Genomic DNA, 25059 nt, shown 5'->3' with positions numbered 1-25059 from the left:
TCGTCTGTTTAATACTCACACCTTTTTGGCTCCTGTACTCCCAAGCACTGAGAACATGCTTATCATCCCTGGCAGGGTAGCATCCTCTGCTGTCTGAATGGAGGGCATTCAGCTCCTCAGAGTATATGCTGGTGAGTTTTCAACATCAGTGCACAATGAGGAGAGTACCCTGAATTCCCTCACAACAGGGCAGGTGGGCTGGTGGACACTCTTGCTTCTGCCTGTGAGTGCAGTAAAAGCTTTGCAGGAAGCTGCAGAGCTGATTCAAAAACCTTAACCTGCATTTGTTTAAAATACCCTGGTTTCTTTGAGTTGCAGTTTCTGTAAGAGCCTGCTCTTTGCAGTCCCACTTTCCTAAAGGCCTTGTTGGTGACTGGTTTTCAGTTCATGTAACTCCAGTGTGAAGCAGACAGTAAGTCAATGTTACTCCTGCTAGGTGCCCAGAGAAATAAGTTACGGTAGAATTAGACTAGGTGTGGAGAGTGGTGATCAAAGGTATAGCACAGCTCCTATATGAGGAATAACTCCATGGATGAGGATCCATCAGCTGGGGAGAGAACTGAGCTGGGAAAGAAAGAAGCCGTAAGGTTTATAGAATCAGGAGTGTTGAACACAGTTTCTCCAACTGTTACATATTAAAGGAGCATCAAATGAAACTACCAAGGGGTCAACTCAAAAGGAAGAGGTCGCTTTGCACACATCTAGTTGAGCCATACAAGCTTTTTAATGTGGCCATGAATGTGGCTTCCAAAAGGGATTGGAATGGGGGATGGAATTTCAGGTTTGTTAATACAAAGACACTCCTGGGTGCAAATTGTGGGTGGCTGGGTGCATGGTCTGGAGAAACATTGCTGTGTACTTACTCTGTGCTTGTACCATTCCTACATTCATTATTTGGCCACGGCAGAGTGGACACTGGGCTAGGTGGACCTTACTCTGACCCCTCTTTGGTCAGCTGTATTTGTTTCTAGTACTCTGTAGCCCATAAAATGTTCTTTACAAAGTAGAAGACAGAAAATGCTGCTCCATTGACTAGCTGGACTTTTGAAAAAAAGTGTTTGTGCCCCAGTAGAAAGGAGATGTGTTTTATTCTGGCTTACCGTCTCACCTGGTGTCAGACAGCTGGCTTGTTGCCTCTGCTTCTGTCATCACCCTCTGCAGCAAAACTGATTACAGGAGGAATCCAGGCTCCCACCTTGGGTAGCAGGAAGTGTTGGCTTTTGAAAAATAAAATAATTCCCTCTTTAAATTCTTTCTTACGTATGAAGGTGGGAATGCCCTTGCCTTGCAAACCTCACAGCACTGTCCAGGCTTTCTCTTTTCAGAGCACTGCTCGGTCCTGCATTTTGAAATAGGGCTGGAAATTGGGATTATCATCTTACCTGGGTTTCTAAGGGTGGATTTGTTTTCCTTGATTTGGGAAAATGGCTAAGAAAACAGGTTCAGTCTGTAGAGATACTCTTTTTTTTTCCCCCACTGTTGTATTTTCACACTGGAGCAGAGCTGTTAAAAATAAGAAACCGCACTACACTTGCTATCTGATATTGCAGGGCTACTGGAGCTGCATTAGACCAGCATTTATCCCTGGCCTTGCCGGGTCATGGACACAGTGCCAGGGTGAGCCCAGGGTGAGCCCTGCACCCGCCTCCGTGTCCCAGGTAAGGTGGCAAACCCGCACCTCCTGCTTGCTGGGTGGCAAGATGGAGCCAGCGCCGGACGACTGCTAGGGTGTTCCCTAAAACACAGGATAGGCTGGCAGCGACTGAAATTGCGTGAATTTAATTATCTGTAGGAAGCGTTTGAGAACATACCCTTGCACATCACAGAAGCATCGGCGGTTTCTACAGCACTGGGCTGTGCTGAGTCACAGTGGTGGATGGGCAGCAGGGCTCAGGAGAGGGCAAAAACGATCTTAGGTGCTAGACCATGTTTTTTCCTCTCACAGTTTTTCTTTTGTTGCTCTCTTGTACCCTAGCCCAGCCTGGGGACCCAAGAGAGGTGCTGGGGATGTGTGCCCCTCCCCTGGGGGTAGGCTGGGAAGCCGGGCCTCATTAATACTCATATCTGGTGTGACAGCCTTTCTGCTAAAAAAACCCATAAATAATTCCCATTCTATGTTTTCATTCTTACCCTTTAATTTTGCATGTTCAGGACACTCTAGAAATACCAAGTTTAGCCGTCGTTTTGTCTTAATGGACCAGCCCAGTATCCTAAAGCCCCTTCCACATCAAAAGCTGGAGTAGGAGGTGTTTGCACTCCTGTTACAGCACCCAGCTGATGGATGGGGTGAAAATGTGCCCCTGTGAGGTCATAAAAATCCAAAATGACGCTGGGAGTGTGTGTAGTACATGAAGTTGTGCTTGTGCATTTTAATAATCAAGTCATGCTGTTTATTTTCAGGTTTCAATGGATGGATGCCCAGGGGTGGGATCCAAAGCCTTTCAGGAGCTGCTGTCATGGAAAGCAGAAAGGCAAAGCCTGGCTTGGTAGGGACCAAGCAGGCTCCTGACTGCAAGTCTGTGGTTTGCGCTTCTCAGGCTTTCTTCCCTGTTTATCCTCACTGACACTAGGATGGTGCAAACAAAAAACTGGGGGTTTCTTTCAGCACTACACAGTGCATCTCTAGCACCCTGTTTGATCTTCATGGACAGATCGCTGGGATGCCTTCATACATATTTGCCAGCTCCCTAAAAGGTGAGACAAACCTAATAAACCACAAAACGTCTCTGAGGCCTGTTTCAACCACTGACTTTTGGGGTTGGGAGCAGACTCTACTTCACTATTGTGCTTCCAGCTGTAGCTTGCTCACCAGACCTCTTCTGAGGTCACCCTGCAGCATTTTTCCTTCTCTCAGCTCATGGGAGGAAGGTATCAAGTCACCAAGTGATGGTATGGGTCACCTGTTAATGCTGCCTTCTGCTTGTTTTTCATGACAAGGGAAGTTGGCGTCATCTTGTGAGTAGAAAGATGGGGACTTGAGATAGACCTGATCATTTGGTATGTGCTTCAGGGTGGTACATTGTTTGGGCAACTGAGCATGAGCTGAACACTGGCATGTTCTTGTTTCTGCTTCAGATAGAGAGGCTGAATGAAGATCTTGAAGACACCAAGAGAGAAATGGCTTCAGACTCTTCTTCCCTGCCTGCAGCTTTGCTTCCAGGCACTGCAGGGAGCATCCAGCCACCACCACCACCCATCCACTACCAGAGACTGTTTCTGGAGACTTCCCACCAGTTCCTCTGTTCTTAAGTTGTTCTGGCATACCACCACCTCCATCTCCATGAGGAATGGGTATTCCCCCTCCTGCTCTTGGCTTCAGACTCAGGGGAGCCTATGCACTTCTGCTGCTTCCATGGGGATCCAAAGAAGATTCTCAGCCAGCTGTACAATGGTGAAGGCCACACTGGACTAAGGTAGGACCTACATTTTTAAAGACCACCTTCCACCTTGTTCTTTCACCCCAGAAAATTTGTCTTTTCCCTTGCGTCTCATCTCACATTACCCTGCCTGAGGAGTTTCATGGCCCTGCTTTCTGTACTTTATAGAAAAGCCAGTTTTCTGTGGAAGGGAGGTGATTTCTTCTTTGCCTCTGCATGCAGAGAGGGCAGGGCAGAACACACAGGGCCCTGAAATCCTCCAGAAACAGTGCAGGAGTCCAGCTTGCAGCATGCTGGCACATGTTTTCCTCTGTCACCTTTAACAGCTCTGATAGATTGGATGGTCTTCATCACTGACCTAAGGTGTCTCTCCTATGTAAGCTGGCAGTCCTTAGTAAGATCTCCTGAAGACCTGGAGGCCCTTCTGGATGGTGAGGGGAGGGAGGGATCTCCTGGCTAAGCCACAGCTGCATGATGCCTGCATCTCGGTGTGACTCAGGAGCAGCCTGAGAGGCAAAGCCAGGTCAGCTGTATGCAGCGTTTGTGGTCGTAGCAAGATACTGCACGGTGTGGTGTGACACTCGCTGTTCTACCGTCTCCGCCTTACATCCTCTTGAGTATGGATACTGTGCTTTGCGCTTGCTTTCTGTACCATCCCTCTCATTTCTGCTCGATTACCTGTCCCAACAGTTGTGTTAAGGGTAGGCTGCCTGGCGAAGATGCCTGCTGGGCACCATGTACATCCAGTTACTGCTTTTCTCGCTGGTATTCCTTCCTCCCACTTGCTCCTTCATTACCAGGTAGATGGTGGGGCTCTTGTCCCTCGTCTCTGAGTGCTCTCTGTAACATCTCTCTCACTCTTAAACACTTACGGAAATATTTCCTCACCTTTTCAGTCGAGGCAGGAGAGCAGCAGGACCCAGGTGCTGTGTGTGTGCATCTCCTGAGGAAAGGGAGTGCTTCTGCCCCCACAGTCTCTGCCCTTTGCTCTGCCCCGAAGCTCCAGGCCCTGCCCTTTGGAGAGGATTTGCCCTTCCCCTGAGGGCAGGGTTTGGGACTGTGTTATGTGCCAGCCCTTAGGGCAAGCCCTGCGCCTGTGCAACACAGAGGATGCATGAATAGGAGGGCTTGAAAGGCAATGTACACAGGCATCCCCAACCTTATATGCCTTAAAAAAGTGAAAAGGGAGAAATGTCTCATAGCTTTGAGTTTTTCTTCTTGGTCAGGGGAAGAAAACTGCATGGTTGTCAGAAGGAATCCATTGTTCCCCAAAGTGTGTGGCTCTTGCCTGGTGTTTTGCCCCAGGGCCACCCCAACTCTTCTGGCTGCCGAAGGGCACGGCCCAGGACCTGCCTCGGTGGTGGCATCAGCTGCTGGGACAGCAAGATTTCCCTTGAAGGCCATTTTATGCTGCTTTTTTATCAGCAGCTCCTTGCTCTGCTGCTGGTACTGTAAGCATCTGCATTGTGTGCCCCTTCTTTTGATTTTGAAGTTGAAGGCTGTTTTTCTGAGCGTCCTGATTTATTTTTTAACTAAGTTTCATAGTTCAAGCTGCCTGTAGGACTTAGAGCCAGGCAGTCAGAATTAACCTGTGTGAAGGAAAACATACAAGTGTTTCCTGGAGGTCGGTGTTGCTGTGCTCTAACCTGCAGGTGTGTAGGATAGGAAAGGTGGCACTCAGTGTTTCTGCAGCAGAGTAGGGAGATGCTTGTCCCGATAGTGGTGATATTTATATTTTAGACAGGTTATAACCCTCCATCTCTCAGCTATTCGGGTCGCGGTGCAGACCTGCTTTTGGACACCAGGTGGCACATGGATCTCTTGGTTTTGAATGGAGGCTTTGTGTCCCTGCTGCAGCCTGTGTTTACAGCCCTGTTTCAGAGACTGTCAAGAGTGAACTTCAGCCCCGGGTGTGGATTTTGGGGGGAGCAGAGCCCGTGGCTGTGCTCTCAGATGGGTCTGGGTGTGCCAGTGCAATGCAGAGCCTGTCAGAGCCAGGTTTCTGGCACAACTGTCGCCAGCAGCAGAGGAGCAAAGTTTGCTCCCTGCTGCACATCCGTGCCTATCCTGTGTGAGCTTCCATGCTGGCCCAGCAACTCCCCTGGCACCAAGAGTGTGGCCAGCTTGCTACCCAGAGCTGTGGCCAGGGTGGCACTGACCTTTCTCTGCACTGACTCCGGCAGCAGAACAGCCCTCTCACCCAGAGACCCCCTCCTTGGGAGCAATTCTCTTTCTTTCTGGTTTTATGTGACTCTACATGCTGCAGTCCCGCAGAGCTGAGCTGTGCCTGGGGCAATGCTTGCCCTGGTATTGTTGGTAAGACAGTGCAGCCTGGGTGCTTCAGCCTCAGGTATGCTGCTCCATGTAACTTGTTCAAGAGTGTGCATTCATTTTCTGTATTGGGTTGTTCTCCATGTTGAACAGCCTGCAGGTAAAGTTTCTTCTGTATTTACCTGTTTTATTTCCTGGTAGGTGTAATCCAGAGAGGCAGGAGGTGGTAATATTGAGAGACCGTAGAATGGTGTGGATTGGAGAGACCTTCAAAGATCTCCCACTCAAAACACCCAGTCATGGACAGGGACACTTTGCACTAGACCAGGCTACTCAAAGCCCTGTCCAAACTGGCCCTGAGCCCTTCCAGGGATGGGGCATCCACAGCGTCTCTGGGCAGCTTGTTCCAGTGTCCCACAACCCTCATCATAACACATTTCTTCTTTGTGTTCAATCTAAAACCACCCTCTTTCAGTTTAAAACCCTTGCCTCCTGTCCTGTCATGACAGGCCCTGGTAAAAAGTCTCTCTCCATCTCTCTTATAAGCTCTCTTTATATATTGAAAGGTTGCACTAAGGTCTTCTCAGAGCCTTCTCTTCTTCAGGCTGAACACCTCCAACTCCCTCAGCCTCTTTTCACAGAGGAGCTGTTCCAGCCCTTTGGATATTTCCGTGGCCTCCCCTGGACCCACTCTAACAGGTCTGTGTCTATCTAGTGCCGAGGATGCCAGAGCTGGACACAGTGCTCCAGGGGCGAGTCTCATGAGATGGAGCAGAGGGGGAGAATCCCCTCCCTCGACCTGCTGGCCATGCTGCTGGTGATGCAGCCCAAGACACACTTGGCTTTCAGAGCTGTGAGTGCACGTTGCTGGCTCATGTCCCATTTGTCACTTACCAGTATCCCCAACTCCTCCACAGGGCTGCTCTAGTCCATTCATCCCCCAGTCTATTGATACTGGGGATTGTACTGACCCAGGAGCAGGACCTTGCACTTACTCTTGTTGAACTCATGAGGTTTGCACAGCCCGCTCCTCCAGCCTGTGCAGGCCCCTCTGGATGGCATCGTTTCCCTCAAGCGAGTCAGCTGCAGCACTCAGCAAGCCTGTAGATGAGACCAATCTGCAGGTGCGCTCAATCCCACTGTCTTATGTTTCTGATGTAGATATTAAATAGTATAGATCTCAGTATGGACTCCTGAAGGACACCACACATTACTGATTTCCATATGGACATTGAGCTATTTAATGTGACTCTTTGGGTGCAGCCATCCAGCCAATTCCTTATCCATCTAATAAGATCCAGAGCTTTGCTGGAAATGTATGACTCCTTAGCTCCAGAAGGCCAGATCCAGAAGCTGTTTAGCTCCTAACACATGGAAACATAAGATACCATTAACAGACAGAGGGACTTCATACGCCCAGCTGGGGGTCAGGGCCATGAACATGTTGTGTGGACCCAAATCAAAGTTTTGCTTGAGAATGAAATTTTGAGGTTTTCTGAAAATGTTGCCCAGCACTGTGGACTAGCTTGAAAAATGTCTGTTGCTGGTTTTCTGGGCCCTCCAGGTGCTCACAAATGCATTTAAAGCATCCCCTCATGCTCCTCACTTGTCCTCAGATTTCCAGGATGCTGGGAGGTATTGTTTCCTCTTGTTCACAGATGTTTTGCTGCAGGGAGCCTTGGCACAAGTGTCTCCTCTAGGAGATACATCCTTCCTTCCTTTTCCAGCCCAGTGTCCCCATCTCCATCACCTCTCTCTGGTGAGGCAGAGGCAACTGTAGCCTCCGTCTTCCTCGAGCATTCATGCCTGTTGTGTCAATGTTGGCTGAGAAGTGGCAGTGAACAGGAACAGAAACTTCTCTCTTCCTCTGTTGCTCAGGAATATTCTCAGACAAAATGGAGGCATCTGTCCACAGACCTGAGAGCTGTTAAATCCTGATTCAGAAGTGTCTGCTGAGGAGAACAAGGCTGGAGAGCTCACCAGATATCCTTCCAGAGTCACAGTATGGTTCAGATTCAAAGGGTCCTCTGGAGGTCTTGACTCCATCAGTCCTGCTCTGCATAAGGCCAACCTGAAAGTTAGAGATTGCTCAGGGTCTTTTGCAGTCAAGTTTGAGTCTTCTCAAGGACAGAAATTGCCCAGCTCTAGATGTAACTGCGCTCCCTTCTCTGGTGTTTAACCACCCTTGTGAAAATAGTGTCCTTATATCAAGCCAGAATTTCCCTTGCTGGAGCTGGTGGCTGTTATCTCTTAACCTTCTCCCTGCTTTTGCTTCCTTGTTTCTCCTGGAGTGGTGTTGAGGAACACACACTAACAGCATCAGTGTACTTTGATGGGGCTCTGAGAGCAGTGCTGGTGGGAGACTGAACATTCGTTTCCTTTTTAAAGGAGGCAGAACCTGTGTGGGGAGCTTTCTCCCTAGATCTTCTAAGTGTTTCATCTCTGAAGAATATGTGAGGTACCTGCTACCTGTATCATACCCTAGGAGAGGGGTTTGAGCCTGTTCCTCGGAGTTTCTAGAAACTGAAGTTGCTTCTCATCACATGTGCAATCTGTAAGTGCAGGTATGGTGTTGGCTGGTCTAGGAGGTGTTTGTGCCTTCCTAGCATTTCCCACCGTGTGTAGCAGAGCCTAGAGAGAAGAACGACTGCAACAAGCTCACATACTTTCTGTAACAGAGCTGTGTGTTTTAGCAGTTGATGTTTTCATCTCCAACAGGTGATTGTGTTGCCTATATGTCTTGGACTGACCTTTCATTACACTTTAGGGCAAACAGTGCTTTTCCTGCCATTGCAGTGCCATTCTCAGGGCACCTGGCCTGGTTCAGCTGCAGCAGGTGTCCTGGTGTGGATGTTTTGCCAGGTGAAGGTGGTGTTTCTAACATAGGATGTCTAGAAAATTAAGTAGGAGTGAGACTGGGCTGTGACCCTGGGCTGCCTCCTTGGGAGTGAGGAGCTGCTGCTGTCCCCATTGGTGCTGGCACCGCTGGTGCCTTTGCCTGGCCACAGTCAGCTGCCAGCGCTTGCTTCTCAGGGTGCTATGGGTGACGGGTGCACCCAGCTCTGGTGTGCAGCTTCTGCTGGTCCCAGGTTCCTGCTACCGTGAGAAGCACAAGGGATGTTACCAGTGGGCTGCGTGCAAGTGTGTGCGTGCTTACTGGGAGATACTGGGAGCTGGACTGTGCCTATAGTGCCCGCTATGCTCATCCATCACGTTTGCACTGGGACATCAGCGCTGGGCAGTGATTTTATTTGCAGTTTGAGCTTCAAGAGGCCCCTGAGTGAACCCCAGGTTAGGGCTAGGGGTGCTCTAGGTGTTTTTTGGCCTCATGTGTGTGTTGGAGTTTTCTGGCTTTGAAAACTGGGGGGTTTCTCTGTGTTCCCCTTGCTGTGTGTTGGCGTTTCCAGTTCCCTTGCAGTGTTGTTTCCATCCGCCAGATGTGCGCAGTTGAGCCATGTTGGCTCCGTTCCTGGGGATGAGGTCAGAGGCTCGGGATTGGGAGAAGGGATCAGCTGATTTCCTGACGAGGGTTGACGCAGCCCTGCATCCTCCCCTGCATCCCCCCCTCCCCGTCCCCCCGCTCCCCCCCCCCCTCCCCTTGACCTGCTTTTGCAGACAAAGAGGGGAAGTGCCGCCTGCGTGCGCATCCTGCCCAGCACCACTGCCAGCCCCAGCCCCCCCCCCTCGCGCTCTGCCCCCCCTCCCTCCATCCCTGCTCTGAACCTGGAAAAAACAGCTCAGCTCCCATTTCAAGGAGCTTTTGTCCTGTCAGACAGCCTTCTTTGGGAGATTTGTCTTTCTTTTTTTCTCTGTGACAAGACCATAATTGGGAGGGGGTTTCCATCTGCTGCTGAGGGGAATGGAGGGGTTGCAGGGAGAAATCACCTGCCCTGGCACATAAAGGCAGCACTTGCCCCCTGACTGGCATAACTGGCCTTTTGGGTGCTTAGTTATTAGGCAGTTTGAGGGCAGGAGCAGGGATTAGCAGTGTTCTGTGCCATTAAATGAAATGGGGATCTCTGGAGCACCATACAAGCCCCCTCTCTACATCCCTCTGTTGTGGGGCTCCCCACATCTCTCCAGTGCACCCCATTCCTGCTCTCAGCCCATTGCTTTTGTGCTGGTGTAGTGCTTCTCTGTTCCTGTTCCTACGCCCCAAACCCCCATCCATCCCTGCTGACAGTGCAGGCTCAGGTGGCTGCCCAGCAGCGCCAGTGCACCCCAGGCCTCACCGAGCCCATCTCCATTGCTCCTGCCCCATGGCACTGACTTACGAGGCTGGTGTCCACCCTGATGTCTCACTTGTGCTTTCCCAGCACTCCCAAACTGAGTCACCCAGGGTGTGCTGGGGATACATCCGTGTTCATAGCCCCAAAGCTGTGTTGTGCAATTTTTTCAGTCCTTATTGCTACAGGATGAAGTGTTGGGGCACATCATCTTTTGATGCCCCTTTTACGCAGCAACACTGAAAAAACACCCACTCATCAGTGCACCATGATGCTGATCCCCCTGTCCTGCTGGCCAGCTCTGACCTGCCAAGCTCCTACTATGCCAGAGCCAGCCTGACTTGTCTCCTGCCATGCGAGGGGACATGCCTATAGTTTTTGCAGCTGCAGAACTGACAGTAATAAAAGCATCCCAGGTGTCGCGTGCTCTGTCTGTACCCAGGTGTGCTGCTGCAGCAGGAGCATCACCACAGAGCTTTGACTCTGGGTCAGCCTCACCCTGATCGCATGAAAAGGACTACTTTCTCCCAGAAAAGTCCCTGAAAGGAATTTCTGTAGGTAGCTGTGCAGCTTTGGGGCATGTAAGTGCTAGTACCCCAAAACCAGCACTTGTCAGGCTCTGTCCTTACAGGCTGGGTGTGTACAATTACGCTGCTGAAATGTGTGTTGGGCACCCTGCTCCTGGCTGAATTTAATCCTTCGGTGTTAGGTTTTTACCTGTGGTCACTTGTATAAGTGCTTTCTCTCTGTCTGTCTTTTCCTTTCATTTTTTTAAAACTCCTTGCTTTTCTTCCTCATCCTCCTCCACATTTAAATCACCACAAAGGACTTGGGATCCTGGATCTATTTGTGGTTTTTATCTCACACCTGAGTGATGCCTTTTGGGTCTTTTTGAACTGATCTTGGGAAAACTTTCTGCAAGATTTGCTTGAGCATTTAAGCCTCAGATTCAGATGGATTTGGCCCTATGCTGACATACTCCTGGCTTGGAAGTTGCATGCTCAGGGAGTAGCTTGCAAGGTATCCTTGTGCTGGTTTTGCATGTACCCTTTCATCCCTAAACCTTTCCTAGGGACAAAATCCAGTCACCCCATTTCAAGTGGGTGTTGGTTCTCCCCTTATGTCCATCCTCAGCCCTGTCTCCCATCCCTGGGCCTTGGCATTCCCACAAGAGGTAATGCCAAGCTTCGCGCACTCACCCTGGTGTGGAACTTAATACAGATGAAATCTGTTGGCTTTTCTCAAACCTGGAAAAATATGTGAATGTGCAGAGCAGTGGCATTAGTTGCTGGGAGTTGTATGTGTGAAACACACTGGTTTTAATACAAAATACTATCCTTTTCCTAAGGATTGTAAGTATAACAAAGTGAAGAAAAGCAGAACAGAAAAGGGGTGGTGGGAAGAGGTGACAAGGTTGCTGAAGTTTTTTAAGCCAATATTTTGGCTATAATGACAATTTAAATGACTCAGTAAGGACTGTTTGGAGTCTTTTTCTGCCTGGAGCCTTTGGGGCTAGAGAGCTGCTCCCCCCCGCCATCCCTGAGCAGCTCACACAGCAGCAGAGGGTGCTCATGCACTGCTGTGCAAATCCTTCTTCTCCCTCAGCCATCTTAGGCAAAGTGTTTTCCTTTTCCACAGTCTCCATTTTATGTTTCTGACGCAGAAAATAAAAAAGTCAACAAAGAGGGGGAGGATGGGGGGGAGCAGGATGTGCTGAGGTAAAGCTTGGAAGTGGCTTTTTCTGTGTCAGGGCAGGATGTGGGGCTGGGGGGGGGGGCAGCAAGCCTTGAATTTTACCCAGGGGGATGCAGAGCAAGGGGCTCTTAGGGGAGATGCCAGATTGGGGGGGGGGGGGGGGGAGTGGGGTGGTGTCCAGAGAGAGATGGCATTCCAGATTAAATGCTGCTTGGAGTCTCCCCCACCTATCCCTGCCAGCTTCCAAGGCTAGTTCGTGCCTTCTCTCCTTCTGTCCCTCACTGTCACAGGATGCTCTGGCAGCAATATTGCTTTTTTTTAACACACATCTCCATAGGATTCTGAGCAGACCCCACAGACTGCCTGGAAGGGGGATGGAGCAAAGCTGCTCTTGTCCAGGCTCCCTAGATGAGAGGGACTTTCCTGTTTTCATTGTTCAGGACACTGAGATCTATTCTTACTCTTTTTTTCCTTCCTGCCTTTGCACTTTGGGGTTGGGTTGTTGCCCCAGGTTCATTACCAACAAATACTGGCAGCGGCACCTTTCCCAGCTGTGTGGAGAGTCCCAGGAGAGCTGCCAGCATGTGATATTGAGTAACTGTTGTCAGCATCTCTATTTGTAGTAACCATTTTTGTGTTATTCATCACTGCATCCTTCATGTGGTGCAGTGGAGCGCTTAGGGGTGAGCAGGCATTTCTCAATCCAGGATATGAAGCAAGTTGGCAGTCAAAATTGCAGGAGGTTTGTCCAACAGCAGACTTCACCAAACCAAACAAAGATGCTGCAGGGTCAGAGATACTCTCACACATCTGTAGTCCACTCCTGGTCACTGCCTCTTTGCAGGCTCTTGCTCTGCAGTGAGCTCTCTGCCTTCCATGAGAGGTGGTTGGCAGGAGATAGCTTTGTGAACAGTCTGTAGGGCTCCTGGGTTTGTCTGTGGGTTATTTTCAGACTAAGGAGTGCAGTTTAAGGGTTTTCTTTTGTGGCATCTGTCATTCCAGTACCTGAGAACCAAACTGCTAGGTCCTCACCCTTACAGGTATGTGCACGGAGACAGTATCTGGTGTAAATGCATCCATTAACTTCAAACCAGCTGAAGATGCCAGCTTCAGAACCTGCCGGAGGTGCGGATTAAATACTTTGCAATTTGGTCCAAGTCAATCGGCAAACTTGAATATAAATCCCTGGGAAAGCTGACTTGTTTAAAATCTGTTTAGATGAGTCTGCACAAGCAGCTCACCCGTCAGTGACAGTGTAGTGGGGGATATCCCTGCAGTCCTGCTCAGTCACTCCTTGTTACAGAGATCTGTTCTTTCCACACAGGTGAGTCCTGGTTGCTCTTGTGCTAATCAAGTCCTAGGCCCAGTTTATTCTCAAATTCTTACATCCTCTTTTGTCGCTTTCCTAGAATTGTGGTTTTGCAGCTTACTGGCACTTGTGATTTGCTTTCACCCAACTGCTCCCTGCTTTTTTTCTTTTCTTCCCACAGCCATGCACAAGGATGCTTCTCAGAAAGATAATGAACGTCATAAGACCCACTGTGGTTTCTAGGGATAGTTAGATGAGTATCTTTTCCTTTAAATATCCTAAGCTAAAGCGCCCTTTGTTTGTGATCTTGTGCGTGCCTGCATATACAAAAATAGGTCAGTGATTCTGTGCCGGCAGCAGCCGTGCTGTCTGCTCGCTGGCCCAGGGCGCCAGTGCGTCTGCAGGAGGCATGGAGGAGCAACACAGCCATAGGTCAGCTCTGAGGGAGGGATGCTTATCCTCCCCTGCCTTGTTACTGGGCAGCATGCTGCTTCAGGGACTGGTGAGCAGGGTGGGAGACAGTGCTGGGGGTGCTACAGGCTCCTGCAGCCCCCTTGCCCAAGGTGTCACAGGGGGAGCACCCGGGAGAGATGGTCAGGGTTGGGTTTCTGTGCTGCTTCCCCCCCACCCCCCTCATGGTTGGGGTACAGCAGGAAGGGTTGTCTTGGCTCTTGCAGTCGCCCTGGGAGAGGCACAGACCCCCCCCTGCTTGTTCCAGCCAGCAGTGAAGCAATGAATTTTTAGACGTCTAATCAGTGGGATGCCTCAGTCATCCCTAGCGTGGTGTGGGGCTGGCAGAGGTAGCTGGAGTCACAGAACAGGGTGCAAACCCTTTCTGTGATCCTCTGTGAGTCCCAGGAGTGTTGGTGAGACTGTTCATACTCCCAGAGAAGGGGGTGTCTATGACAGCCTGGCTCCAGTGTGTGCAGGGGAGGGGGCCATTAACAAAGGGTCAAAAAGTCTAGGGATTCTGATGTTGGACATCTTTCAGTCATTCTTCCAGCACCAAACCTGCATCTGAAGCTTCTGATCTCCAATGCTTCTCCTCATGCTGCTCCATAAATCCTTTGGTGTTCAGTGTCTTGCATTGAGCTTTGATGTGCAGGTGGATACTGTGGGTATTGTCAGGCCTGAAATCTCTGCATTAATTTAAGGCAATAGATGTCTTTAGCGAGGTTATTTCACTCTTTGTGGGCGACTTGCCCGTGTCCGTATCTGTCAACACCAGGAAGAGCAGCGCTCTGATCTTTCCATACCCTTTTGTAATGACATTTGTTGCATGGAGCAGCCAGAGCTTTGGTCCTTATTAGGAGGGCAGTGCTGGTCAGCTATTGCGTGAAGACAAGCTGGTGGTTACCCAAGGGATAGCTCCTTCAATAGCTCACAGCTTACCTGGATTTGCTGTACTCAGAAAAGAAAGACCAGGAGGGTGAGAGAAGAAAACCTCCAAAGAAAAAAGGGGAAGGAGCTGCATTTGTGGAGGTTGGACAGTCCTCTGTCAGTAGGACTAAGTCAGAAACCACTGCTTTTTAGGAACAGTCCCCTGATGAGCACCAAAGCTTGACCTGTGCTGCTTCCCGGGCCCTGGCAGATGTTTCCTTGGAGTATCTCTGCTCGCCTTATGAAAAGATCAAGACCACAGTCCTGGAGCTGGACAAGACTGCTGAGTGCTAGCATGGTGCAGGTGAGATTCTGCCCTGCACTTTTGTTGTAAGGATGGGAGAGGCATATAGCTGGGGAGCTATTTGTACTGTGCATCCCTTGAACTTCACCCTGGTGCGCGTCTAGGCAGCTCTGACTGCTGGTTTGTGCACTTCTTTTGCAGAACTTATTCAACTGGTGAAGCTCAGAAAAATGCAGGTCTGGCAGAGTATGAGCAGTTCGGGTTTCTTGGAAGCGACTGTTCCTCTAGTCAGATAAAGAGAGATCATATTAGCATCTTCCCCTAACACAAAAATTGCATTTTTCACTTTTTTTTTCTTGTGTGATGCCCCATTCCACCTCCCACTTCATGCTCCTTGCAGTGTCTCTGTGTTCCCCCTGTCTGGTGTTGCACAAAAAGTGACAAGATGGGCTAAGGTGCTAGTGGTAAAACATCAGCTACAACAGTAAAAGTTCCTTTTTGGGGTGTGGGGAGGGCGAATAACTGGGAGAAAAGAGAGAAAAGGGAAAGGGAAAATTCTCCCCAGTGGCCACATGGGATGAGAAACAGCAGGAGTTTCCCTGAATAAGCACTTTCTCCAGTGCATCAAGGAGTCCCCTAAATACTTGGACTCCAGCTCTTGCTCAGTCACTGTAGATCCTTAGGCTGAGAGTGTTGATTGGAGTAGGCTTTGATTAGGTGCAGAAGTTGCAGTGCTAATTGCCCATTCAGCTTAGTGCTGCCCATCCTTGTGTGATGTTTAGTGGTTGCTTTAATGACCCCTGTCTCCTATTGTTGTCTGCTGACGGCCCTAGTGTGAGGTTACAGCTCATGACACAAAGCAAGGGCGGGAAAAGGAAGATCAGCTCTCCCATCAGTGGTAATTATTCTAATTGCTTCCCAGTGCAACACGGTGCTACAGACCCGGGCTGCAGAGCTGATTTAGGGAGAATAAGGGAGAGGCTTCATTGTTACACAGGTTACAGCACTGTGTGGGCTCAGGGTTAGTTTTAGGGCTGGTTTTGTAAGGAAAATAACACTGCAAAGTCTCTTCTGCACGGTCTGTCTGCAACACACCCTGTCTTACAGTAGGGACTTTATTTCTGTAGTCTCATTTTCTTCCTCATCCTGCTTCCTGATGTTTTTTAGCATCCTTATAACCAACCAGTGATTAATTTAAATTCTGTGCTTAATTTGTCAAAAAAAAAAAAAACCAAAAAAACCAAAAAAAAAAACTACCAGTATCTTTAACCTGCTTGGACAGCAGTAATTCTCTTTGGGCTGCTTAATCAGTACCAGCTTTATTACCTAAGTTTCCAAATAGACTGACTCTCCCTGTAGAGAAGGTAGCTTTATCATCTCACTTTGATGTGGGTGGAGTCTAGATAAGTAAATTTTGGACTTTGAAGGATTTTTATGATCCAAAAAATATCTGTCCTTAGGTATATGTTCTAGAAAATACATGCTCCCTGTCTTTGTTCCCTGTGTACAAGCTTTCAAGTGTGTGGTTGCCTGGATCTACACCCCCATGCCACTTTTTTTAAAGGCTGAGGGGGGGGGGGGGTTCAATAGAAGCATTAAGAGCTTGCTATTTGTCTTCCCAAAATATCTTGAGAGGGTCTCAGCTGTCCTGTGTTTTTTTAAGACACAGAACTCTGGGTTGTCTACATAAAAGAAATCTGATGTTTGAAATGCAAAAGCATCTGGTAAAACTCCAAAAGAATAAGTCATTTTCCTCTGCCACGTTTCATTCCAAAAAAAATAAAATTTGGCCATGCAATGCCAGTGGGAAACTCCCATCACAATTTTTTTTTTCCCTTTCTTCAGTGCAAGAAGCCTCCAAATTGCCAGATTTCAAAAGCCTCCTTTAGCAAACCATTACGTTTTCACAGTCCCATTTAGCCTTGCTGTGGGGTAACTGGCAAGAGAGCAAGGTGGGGAATGGGAAAAGCAGGACTCAATGTCCGATGAGTCCTGCACCGAGGAAGACAGGCTCTCTAAGAGTTAAGATTGTGACCTCAAATGAGAGTACTGTCACTTGTCAGAAGTGGGAGAGTGGAAAATAAATCTGATCTTGTTCCTAACGCTGGAACCTTTATAAAGTTTGAGAAGTACAGGAAGAGTGAAATACCTTCAGAAATGCCTGTTCCTGTAAATTTTTTACTTCTATTGATCAGAGTACCATTTTTACAGTTAAGATACACTCAGGACTTAGAAGGACACTCTGCAGGAAGGATGGTGATTCTGCTATCGCTCAGCCCTTGCTGATGCTCTTTATGGAACAATCTCCTCCTGTACCCAGCTGTGTGTAACCTGTCCAGTGCCTGCAGCCTGAACTTAATCTTCTTCCTCCTCCTCAGCTCCTGGATAACTTTATAAGCCCATTCCTGGCCATGATAACATACACTCAGCCTGAGGTCTTCCAAAGAAGGTAGATTTAAATTAGATATTAGGAATAAATTCTTTCCTGGGAGGGTGGTGAGCCACTGACACAGGTTGTCCAGAGAACCTGCAGATGCCCCATCCCTGGCAGTGCTCAAGGCCAGGCTGGATGGGGCTTGGAGCAGCCTGGGCTGGTGGAAGGTGCCCCTTGCCCATGGCAGTGGGATTGGAACTAGATGGTCTTTAAGGTCCCTTCCAACACAAACCATTCTATGATTCTCCTTCCAGATAGCTTGCCCAAGGACAGGATGTGAATGCAAAACTGTTCCAGAGACAGAACCCACCTGTTCAGAAAATAATTCTGGTTACTGTAACAAGTTGGGAAGCACCACAAGTAACAGACAGTTGTTTTTCAGTAACTGCCTGTATTCAGTCATGTTGGATTCCAAAAAACAGAAGGTCTTGCCTAACGAGCTGCTTCAGAGACATGCCTGTGCTCTTGCAGGACCCAGTGCCACGATTGTGCTCGGTGACAGTTCCTTGAGACTCAGTTGGTCAGTGCTCATCTCAGAAGCATCTATCTCTGCTTAAATACATATTTCTGCCTTATTCTCCTGCTGATTTCTGTGCTTGTTGCTGTGTTGGACCATGGCTCAGGTCAGCAGGAAACAAGGGCTTGATAGGTCTGAAATCTGCAGGACTGCAGGCATCGCTGTAATGCTTTCTGTATTTGATCTTACAGGTGAGAGCTGACAATGGCAAAGAAAAAGATTGCTGCCTGCCAGTCCTAGTGCCTGAACACATCCTGCACCTACTCACTTACCTGCTGCCTCTGGCACTAAGAATTTTTTTTTTTTTTTTTTTTTTTTTTGCATGATAGAGTGGGCCTGAGCATGATAGGCTGTGTAGGCTCAATGTCTTCAGCTAAAAGCAGGACCTAATGTGCAGGTCTCTGGGATAGCTTGGGGACTCTGGAGGAGGTCTGTATAGAACTAGAGAAAGTAGCTTTCTGCAAGGTGAGTGCTTTTCTGTGGGTAGCTCAGGGAATTGGTGGGTACCCTCTGGGTTTATTTCTCAGCTGCCTGTATGTGGGTGGCTGGGAAATACACCCAGAGGATTTTCAGCACCTGGAAATACCTGCTGGCCAGGCTTTCAATGCCTTCTGTATGGTTCCGTTTTCCTGAGCAGTTTTTCTCATGACCAGCTCCAAGACACAAAGTCCTGGGATCAGTAGTGATCTCAGCAAAGGCAAGATATTTGCTGTGGCTGAGGAACAGGGGTTTGGATCTCAGCTGCTCTGAGCAAAGACAGTTTTGGCTTGTTGCTGTGTCTGTGGCTGCAGAGCCTGAGGCTGCATCCCAAAGATGCCGTATTTGTGTTGTTATGGTGGAAGCCTTCTTCCTATTAGAGGTGTGGCTGTGCTGTACTGTGGAGGGTGACAAAGGAAAGAAATATCGATGAAGCAAGTGGATGTGATGCCTGGAAGGAAGGATACCTATTGTTTTGTCCTATGATAAAAGACTGGTGGTGCTGAGTCAGTGCCCAGGGAGGAAGGAAAGCAAGAGGCAGCGGCAGGATGTGGACTGCAGATGTATCCGTCCCTCAGAGGATGAAAGCTCTCTGCTGAACACCTGACTGCTGCCTCCTCACACCCCCAGTGCTCTGCTCTTTGCCTTACCTGGCCTAATATTTACATTCAGCTAATAAGCCTCCTAACATACAGTAACATCTCCAGTATAACTCAGTCCCATCCTTGTCCCAGGCTGCTGAGCCAACCCCGCTGTGCTGCACTAGAGCCGGGCAGGCTGCTTCACCCTGTCTTTGCACCCTTCTCTGGGGCTGTTGGTCTTTAAAGAGCTTTAAACAATAGGTCCAAAGAAATCGTTAAAGCGTGCAGACGTTTCTTGTTGTGTGTGTGTCCCCTTCCAAAATACTGTAAAAAAGGGGGGAGAACCATGGTGCTGGCTTGGTTTGTATTTATGCTGCTCAGCCCTCTCAGCTGCCTGTGTAACGCACATGAGTGTATGCATGAGTGAGCTTTGCCCTTGGTCTGAGCACACACACCATCCAGGAGCAGAAAGGGCCATATTTCCTGGGAGATCCGCTGCTGAGGGAGCACTGAGATGTTGCCTGAAGCAGTTAATTACCAGTGTGCAGGGGAGATTTGCCTGGGTCTAAACAGGGGGGAGAGCCACGCTTCTGGCAGTGAGGTAAGAAGGATTGTCAGGGGGTATGTCTGGAGTCCTGATGACAGTTGCAGGGTAGAAACTATGCTTCTGCTTAAAGCAAATATTTTAGGAATGTCCTTCTCTGTTTTCCTGTCTTCCCCCTCCCCCCCCCCCCCCCCCAGTGTCTGCTGAGAACTTGAAGAAAAGCTTAAATGTGACAAAATAACAGATTTTTTGAATGTGCAATGTAATATTCTGAACTTCCCAGCTGATACAGATGAGAATGACAAAACTGTGGGAAAAAATTATAATATCCTTTTGCTCTTAGGAAGAAAAATGTTTCAGAGTGGATGTGAGCTATGGCAGAAGGGACTCGTGGTCAGCAAAGTCTGCAGAGAGAGAGAGGGAGAGAGTAGAAGGGTCTGTCATGTGTGGGAAAAGGCATTTCTGTTGTGGTGCAGACCACAGAGTGTTCCTCTGCAGCTGTGGGGGGTTCTTGCAGTGCTGCAGGGATGCTGTTTGTCGTCAGCAGGGGATCCCTGTCATTCTGAGCCTCCTTGACAACTTTGGCCAAAGGGATTGCTGCTCTGTTCAGTTGTCTAAAAGTGAGTTACCTGACTGTATTGCTGGGGTTTCTGGACTGATTCAAGGTTGGTGGTTTGCTGGGAGTTCTGTGTGCCTGCCAAGGGCACTCTGAGGTGCTGGGTGTTTCAGTGTTGTGATGGGCTTTGAGCAGCTGGGGCTATACCATGAAATTGCTTTTGCAGGAGGTGCTTACAGATGTGTGCCATGAGGCTGCCATCTTGCCTGTGAGGTGGAGCATAAGCAAGATGATGCTTCTTTGCCAGCTGCATATTCCTTCATTTTGCCTTTGGCGTAGGAGGTGTAAGTGTCACCCAAATGCTGAGCAGATTAGGCTGGGTTCATGTCAGCATCATGGTCTGGTGACAGTGGCATCTGTGCTACTGCTGAAACCTTTGAGTAAAGAGGAAGCACAGATGAGGCTGAATGTTGCGTACTCTGGTTTGTTGCTTATTCTGATGTTTTCTGCCTGATGTTTGGTTTATGGTCCTTGACTTCGGGGTTTCACAGCTTTGTTAAGGATGCCAAGACACAATATGAGAAGTTGCAAATGATGTACTCAGACACAGAGGACCTCTATACTGTACTTTCTGTTTGACCCCCAGTAACTAGCTGTTGATAGCATCTTCATAGAACTGAGTAACTTTAGAAACAGGTTCCTGGTGAGCAAGATGGGCTTTTCTCCTCTTACTTCTGAGGTGTTCCCTTCATTGCCCAGATGTGCCATTTTCTTACTCCTCTTCCAAAGAGGGTTGTTAACTGCTTTTGTGTGTTTTTTTTTTTCCCCTACCCAACCATACTGCAGCCCCTAAGCAGCTGTTCCTCCTGTTCTGCAGTGAGCTGTCACAGAGAATCAGAAGCAGCATGATACAGATGATATGCCATGCAAAGCTCATGAAAGAGGAGGCAGAGAAGAAACAACAGGAGTGACAGCAGCGGGAAGAACTGGTAGACATGAATGCAGGCCTGAGGTACAATTGGGTGTTTGGGACAGCAGAAGGTTTGGACTAGATGCAAAGCTCTACTAATAATGTGTGTGGAGAGCTACAGGTGAAGAAAGAAATGCTCTGCAGCTGGATTCCCAGGGGTGGAGGCTTGGGACAACATGAGTGGGACAGGTAGACAGGGACAGGGACAACATGAGTGGGACAGGGGTGGAGGCTTAGGACAACGGGAGTGCAAACTACTCTCTTCTTTACTGAGGGGGTAAGTCCTGAGAGCAGCAATTAGCAGGTTTGCCTACAGAGCTTTAAACTTAGGTGTTGGACAAGTCATATCTTCAGTGATAGGCAAAGCCTACTAAGGTACAGAGAACATTGCCGAACCTAAGGGCCTTCTTAAGAGGCTTTTTGCCTATATAAAATGCAGCAAATTGCACAACACAGCAAAACCCTGTATGGCCATTCAGTGCGGTAGTCCTGCATTCTGTCTCCTCCCTTGTTTTCTTGGGAGGCCTTGTTTTCGGTGTAGTGTCAGAGCTCTACTCCCCCTTCCCAAATGCAGGTGTCTGGTGTTAGGCTCCTCTATTGCAACCACATACGTTTCAGATTTCTTTACAAATGTGTTTTCAAAGGGGGGAGGAGGAGAGGCCATAAACAGTCTTATGAGCTTTCCCAGTGCTGTAGCTGGAACCTGGGCGTCCCTAAACCAGTGGGACAGCCTCTGTGGGCTAGCCTAGCGATGACTGTGCGGACTCAGGTTGCTCATTCATCACCCCATCTGTGTACCCTTACCTCAAAGTGAGTGAATCCTACAATAGCAGGTACTCCTGCACCAAAGCTGTCCAGCTTTCTGGGAGAAGAGCTGACCTGGCATCCCTCCTGACGCTGCCCAATGAATGGCAAAACCATGTTCTGATGTTACTGTTGTCCACTTTCCTTTCTAGCTCCGTGCATGCTCAGGGACATGGATGTAGATCTAACCCTGTCACTTTGTAATAAAACAGCTATTTCCTTCACCTTTTTGCAATGTTACCTGTTACATTAAGATGTTAATGAGTTTAAGGTTGGAAGCTTCCTGAACCTGTAGCTGCTGTAGACACAGACCTGAAAGCTTACAGAAGTGACAAGTGACCTGTCTCAGCATTTGTGATTAGTCTGAATTCAGCCTTCTGTGTGGTCCAGGAGGTTAATGTGACTCTGCGAGTGCCCTGTACCGTCCCCTCTGCATGGACTTTTTTCTCCCTTAGCTTGCTCCCCGCTACCAGATGCATTCTTCCCTTCCAACATACGGACTCAATTACTGTCCCTCTCTCTTGATTTCCTGCCTCTCTGGGTTTCCTGAAACACTCCCCCTCCTCCTGGCAGCTTGAACTCCCGCAGTGAGATGCTTTGCAAGCTCTCCTATTCCTCCCTCCCACTGCTTTGCTGCCTCTGACAAGGTGGTCCTGATCCAGAGCACGCACAGATAAGGCTGCAGACCCACACTGTTGCTATAGCTGAGTCCCAGAACCCCAATGGCTTGGCTTGCCACAGCAAAACTAGCCAGCCCACTAAATGCATGCTCAGTGTCTAGTAGGGTTGTGTCCCAGCTCCTCCTGACAGAGGTCCCCACCCTGCTTCATCATCATTCCTAGACTATCCTGTAGTTTTCAGCCAACTGCTTTATTTGCAAGACTTGGGGTTTTTTTTCCCGTTCTGTTCTGAGGCCATGGCTTCCTGAGCCTCTGTGCTTTGAAAGGAGCATCAAACTGCTCTGGGTTTCTCTTGGGTGCTGTTTGGCTTCCTTCCCAGACATGTACTCCTGCAGAAAATGTATATGTTATGGCTTCTGCCTTTAAAAGCATGTAAAGAGAGGAGATGGAGCCCTGTCTTCTGTTAGTGGCTCTCTCAACCCCTGCCTGCTGCTCTGGGGGAGCCTCAGGCACTGCAGCATTGGGGTGTTGGAAATCTTAAGAAATCTGAGCTTGTTCAAGGGGCAGGGGGAGGTGGAAACAGTTAAATCGTGGAAATGGTTAAATCACACAAATGAACAAGTTAATGATTTCCATCCCCTTGCTGGCATGTTTCAGTTTTCAGAAGGGGGTCTGGCCAGCAGCTGTGCCAGCAATTGTAGCTCAAAAAGAGTATTTTCTTTCTGTGTCAGCTTTCATCCACAGCCCCTTTGGGTTCCCCTGGCTCCTGCAGATGCCAGGGTTTCCAGGGCTCCTGCTGCTGTGAGTCACTGTGTCTGTTTTCCCTCCTGTACCTGGTGATGGAGTTAGACGATGAGGCAGGATGAAAGTGGCACTGTTTGCCCCCTGCTTGCTTCCGGCCCCATCCTTCCCCCAGCAGAGAGGCGCTTTCCCAGGATACAAATGACTCAGCAGCACTTGCAAATGGAAGGAAAGGCTGCACCTCTGAACCCAGGAGCGCAGGGGAGCAACTTAAGGTACAGCTTGGGGGGAGACCCAACAAATAAATACCTGTGGCTGCGCAGTCCTGTAATCAGCTTCAGATGTAGGAGCCTTATTGCATAATAAGGTTTACGTATTGTGAGAGAGAGATATTATATATTGTATAATAAGCTTTATTATAGCAAGCCTGGACACTGTGTTCTCTCATCTAAGGTCACTGAGCCCCAGCAACAGGCACGTGGGAATGGGTTGTTTCTGTGCTGTTGTGTGAGCTTCCCCTCAAGGGATAGTGTCTGTTCTCTCCTGGACCACTTCCCACGCGAGGAGCAGTAACTGCTTAGGGTCTCCTGAGTATGAGCGCCCTGTTTGCCCAGCACCCACAGAGCCTTTTGTGTGAGACCTGACTAAACCCAGTACTGCTTTGCTTACCCACAGCAGGAATGCATTTGTTGAGCTCTGACATCAGGAGCATCACCTTAAATGTGTAACACCTCCCTAACTTCCTACTTACCTTCTCCAGATGCCCTTTCCTATTGCAAGCAGCAGTGGAAGCATGGAAAGGGAAAAGCCCAAACTTTTCAAATCAGGTAAAGTACAAAGGGTTTTTAGAAATCCTTGAGTACGCTAAAGCTGGAGGGGCAGTAACTGAAGCACAGAGGTGAAGCAGGGACCCTAACCATCAGTGTCACAGCACCCTTCCTCAGCCTTCCTGTCCCTTTGTCTGGCTTGGGCTGAGTTCAGTCTGATGTTCCCATTGGGCCACCACCCTGTCTCGTCCTCAGAGACCCTTTGGAGCAGTGCAGACCCTCCACTTGGGCTTGGCACAAGTGGATGGGTAAGGGTAAGAAACTAGAAAGCCCTAAGAGATGCCAGTGGCTTACTGCTGTCACTCAAACCTGCTCTGGAAACTGAGAGCCCCCACAGGTGAATTTGGAGTGGTTTGCTCCGAGGAGCATCTCTGCCAGCCAAAGTCCCAGTGCTGTGGCCCTCCTAGGAGCTCCCCAAGGCTCTGGTGACTTGTGGGGTGTATACCTGCACCCTCCGTCCTTACAGCCCCCTTCACTAGCCCCAAGCCCGGGCCTGGTAGCCAAATCTCACGGCCCAGCTCCCCCCCGCTCGCCGGGCTGGGGCGCTGGTGTTGCCGGCAGGTGGCAGCCTGTGCGGGCGGCACGCGCAGCCTGTCGCAGAGGTTTAACGGGATTGCGCAGCTCCGGGTTTCTCCGGGAGCCGTTGTCACGGGAACGGCGACCTGCGGCGAGCCCGAGCGCCCGGCGTTAACCCCCTCGGTGCCGCGCCGCTGGGAGGCTGCGGTGAGTGCGCTGGGCCTGCGGCCCCCCCCTCCCCCCGTTCCGGCTCCGCAGAGGCAGCGGGAACGTGCAGTTTGTTGTGGGCTGGGGGGTTAATGGCGTTTTAAAATCTGCTTCAGTGATGAACGAGCACAGGGCTGTGCCGGGGGAGGGGGCGGGGCAGGGACGGGGATGGGGTGCAGGGGAGCTCAGACTCCTGCCTGGGTGTCCTGCCTCTCTTGTTTTCAAGCTTGGGAGAATCCCACACTGAGAGGGGACGATTGGCAAGGATGGGTGCGGTGTCCCAGATTCCCAGCTTGGGAGGCGGGGGTGGAATGTCCTACCAGTGCCCGATCCCAAGCACATCTCATCCTGTGCTGTGGCTCGGGCACCTCCTCTGGGTCTGTGGCTGGACAGGAGAGGGCATCAAAGCTGCACTGCCACGGGGGGGGGCGGGGGGGGGGGGGTGGCAGCCCATGTGTCACCGCTGCACATGGCTCCCTGAGGGGGGTGACACCCCTGTTGCTAAGGAGGGCGAGTAGCTGAGGCCAGGCTAATCTCCTTAGCGGCCTGAGCAACATCACGGGAGTGAAAGGGAGATTAGAGGGCAGGGTGGCATTAGCAGCCTGGGGGGATGCTCATTGGAGAGGTGCAAGGAGACAACTGAGCCATTGAGCCAAGCAGAGAAGGAGAAGACCCTGGGGGAGATCAGCAGAGGAGCTGGAGAAGCCTCCATTAGCAGCAAAAAACCCAACAGCTGGGATCTCTAAAGAAGCAAAAGGCTTTA

The 25059-nt window shown here is 49.6% G+C and overlaps 1 protein-coding gene across 2 annotated transcripts in view; it reads left to right on the top strand.

Moving 5' to 3' along the window:
- Positions 1 to 125: 125 nt before the first annotated feature.
- LOC308068616 (uncharacterized protein) overlaps positions 126 to 25059 on the top strand; it is a 38401-nt gene continuing 13467 nt past the window's right edge. Inside the window, exons 1-2 of one of the 2 annotated variants that reach the window (XM_080399516.1) lie at positions 126 to 3413; positions 23507 to 23573. In XM_080399516.1, the coding sequence (XP_080255642.1) occupies positions 3334 to 3413; positions 23507 to 23573 (147 nt within the window). In that variant the 5' untranslated portion in view covers positions 126 to 3333. The other variant, XR_013930023.1, reaches the window with a different exon arrangement.

Source organism: Falco punctatus (assembly GCF_963210335.1).
Source record: "Falco punctatus genome assembly, chromosome: 8".
Lineage (NCBI taxonomy): Eukaryota > Metazoa > Chordata > Aves > Falconiformes > Falconidae > Falco > Falco punctatus.
The sequence above is the reverse complement of the archived record's forward strand: the minus strand, read 5'-3'. Positions and strand labels throughout refer to the sequence as shown.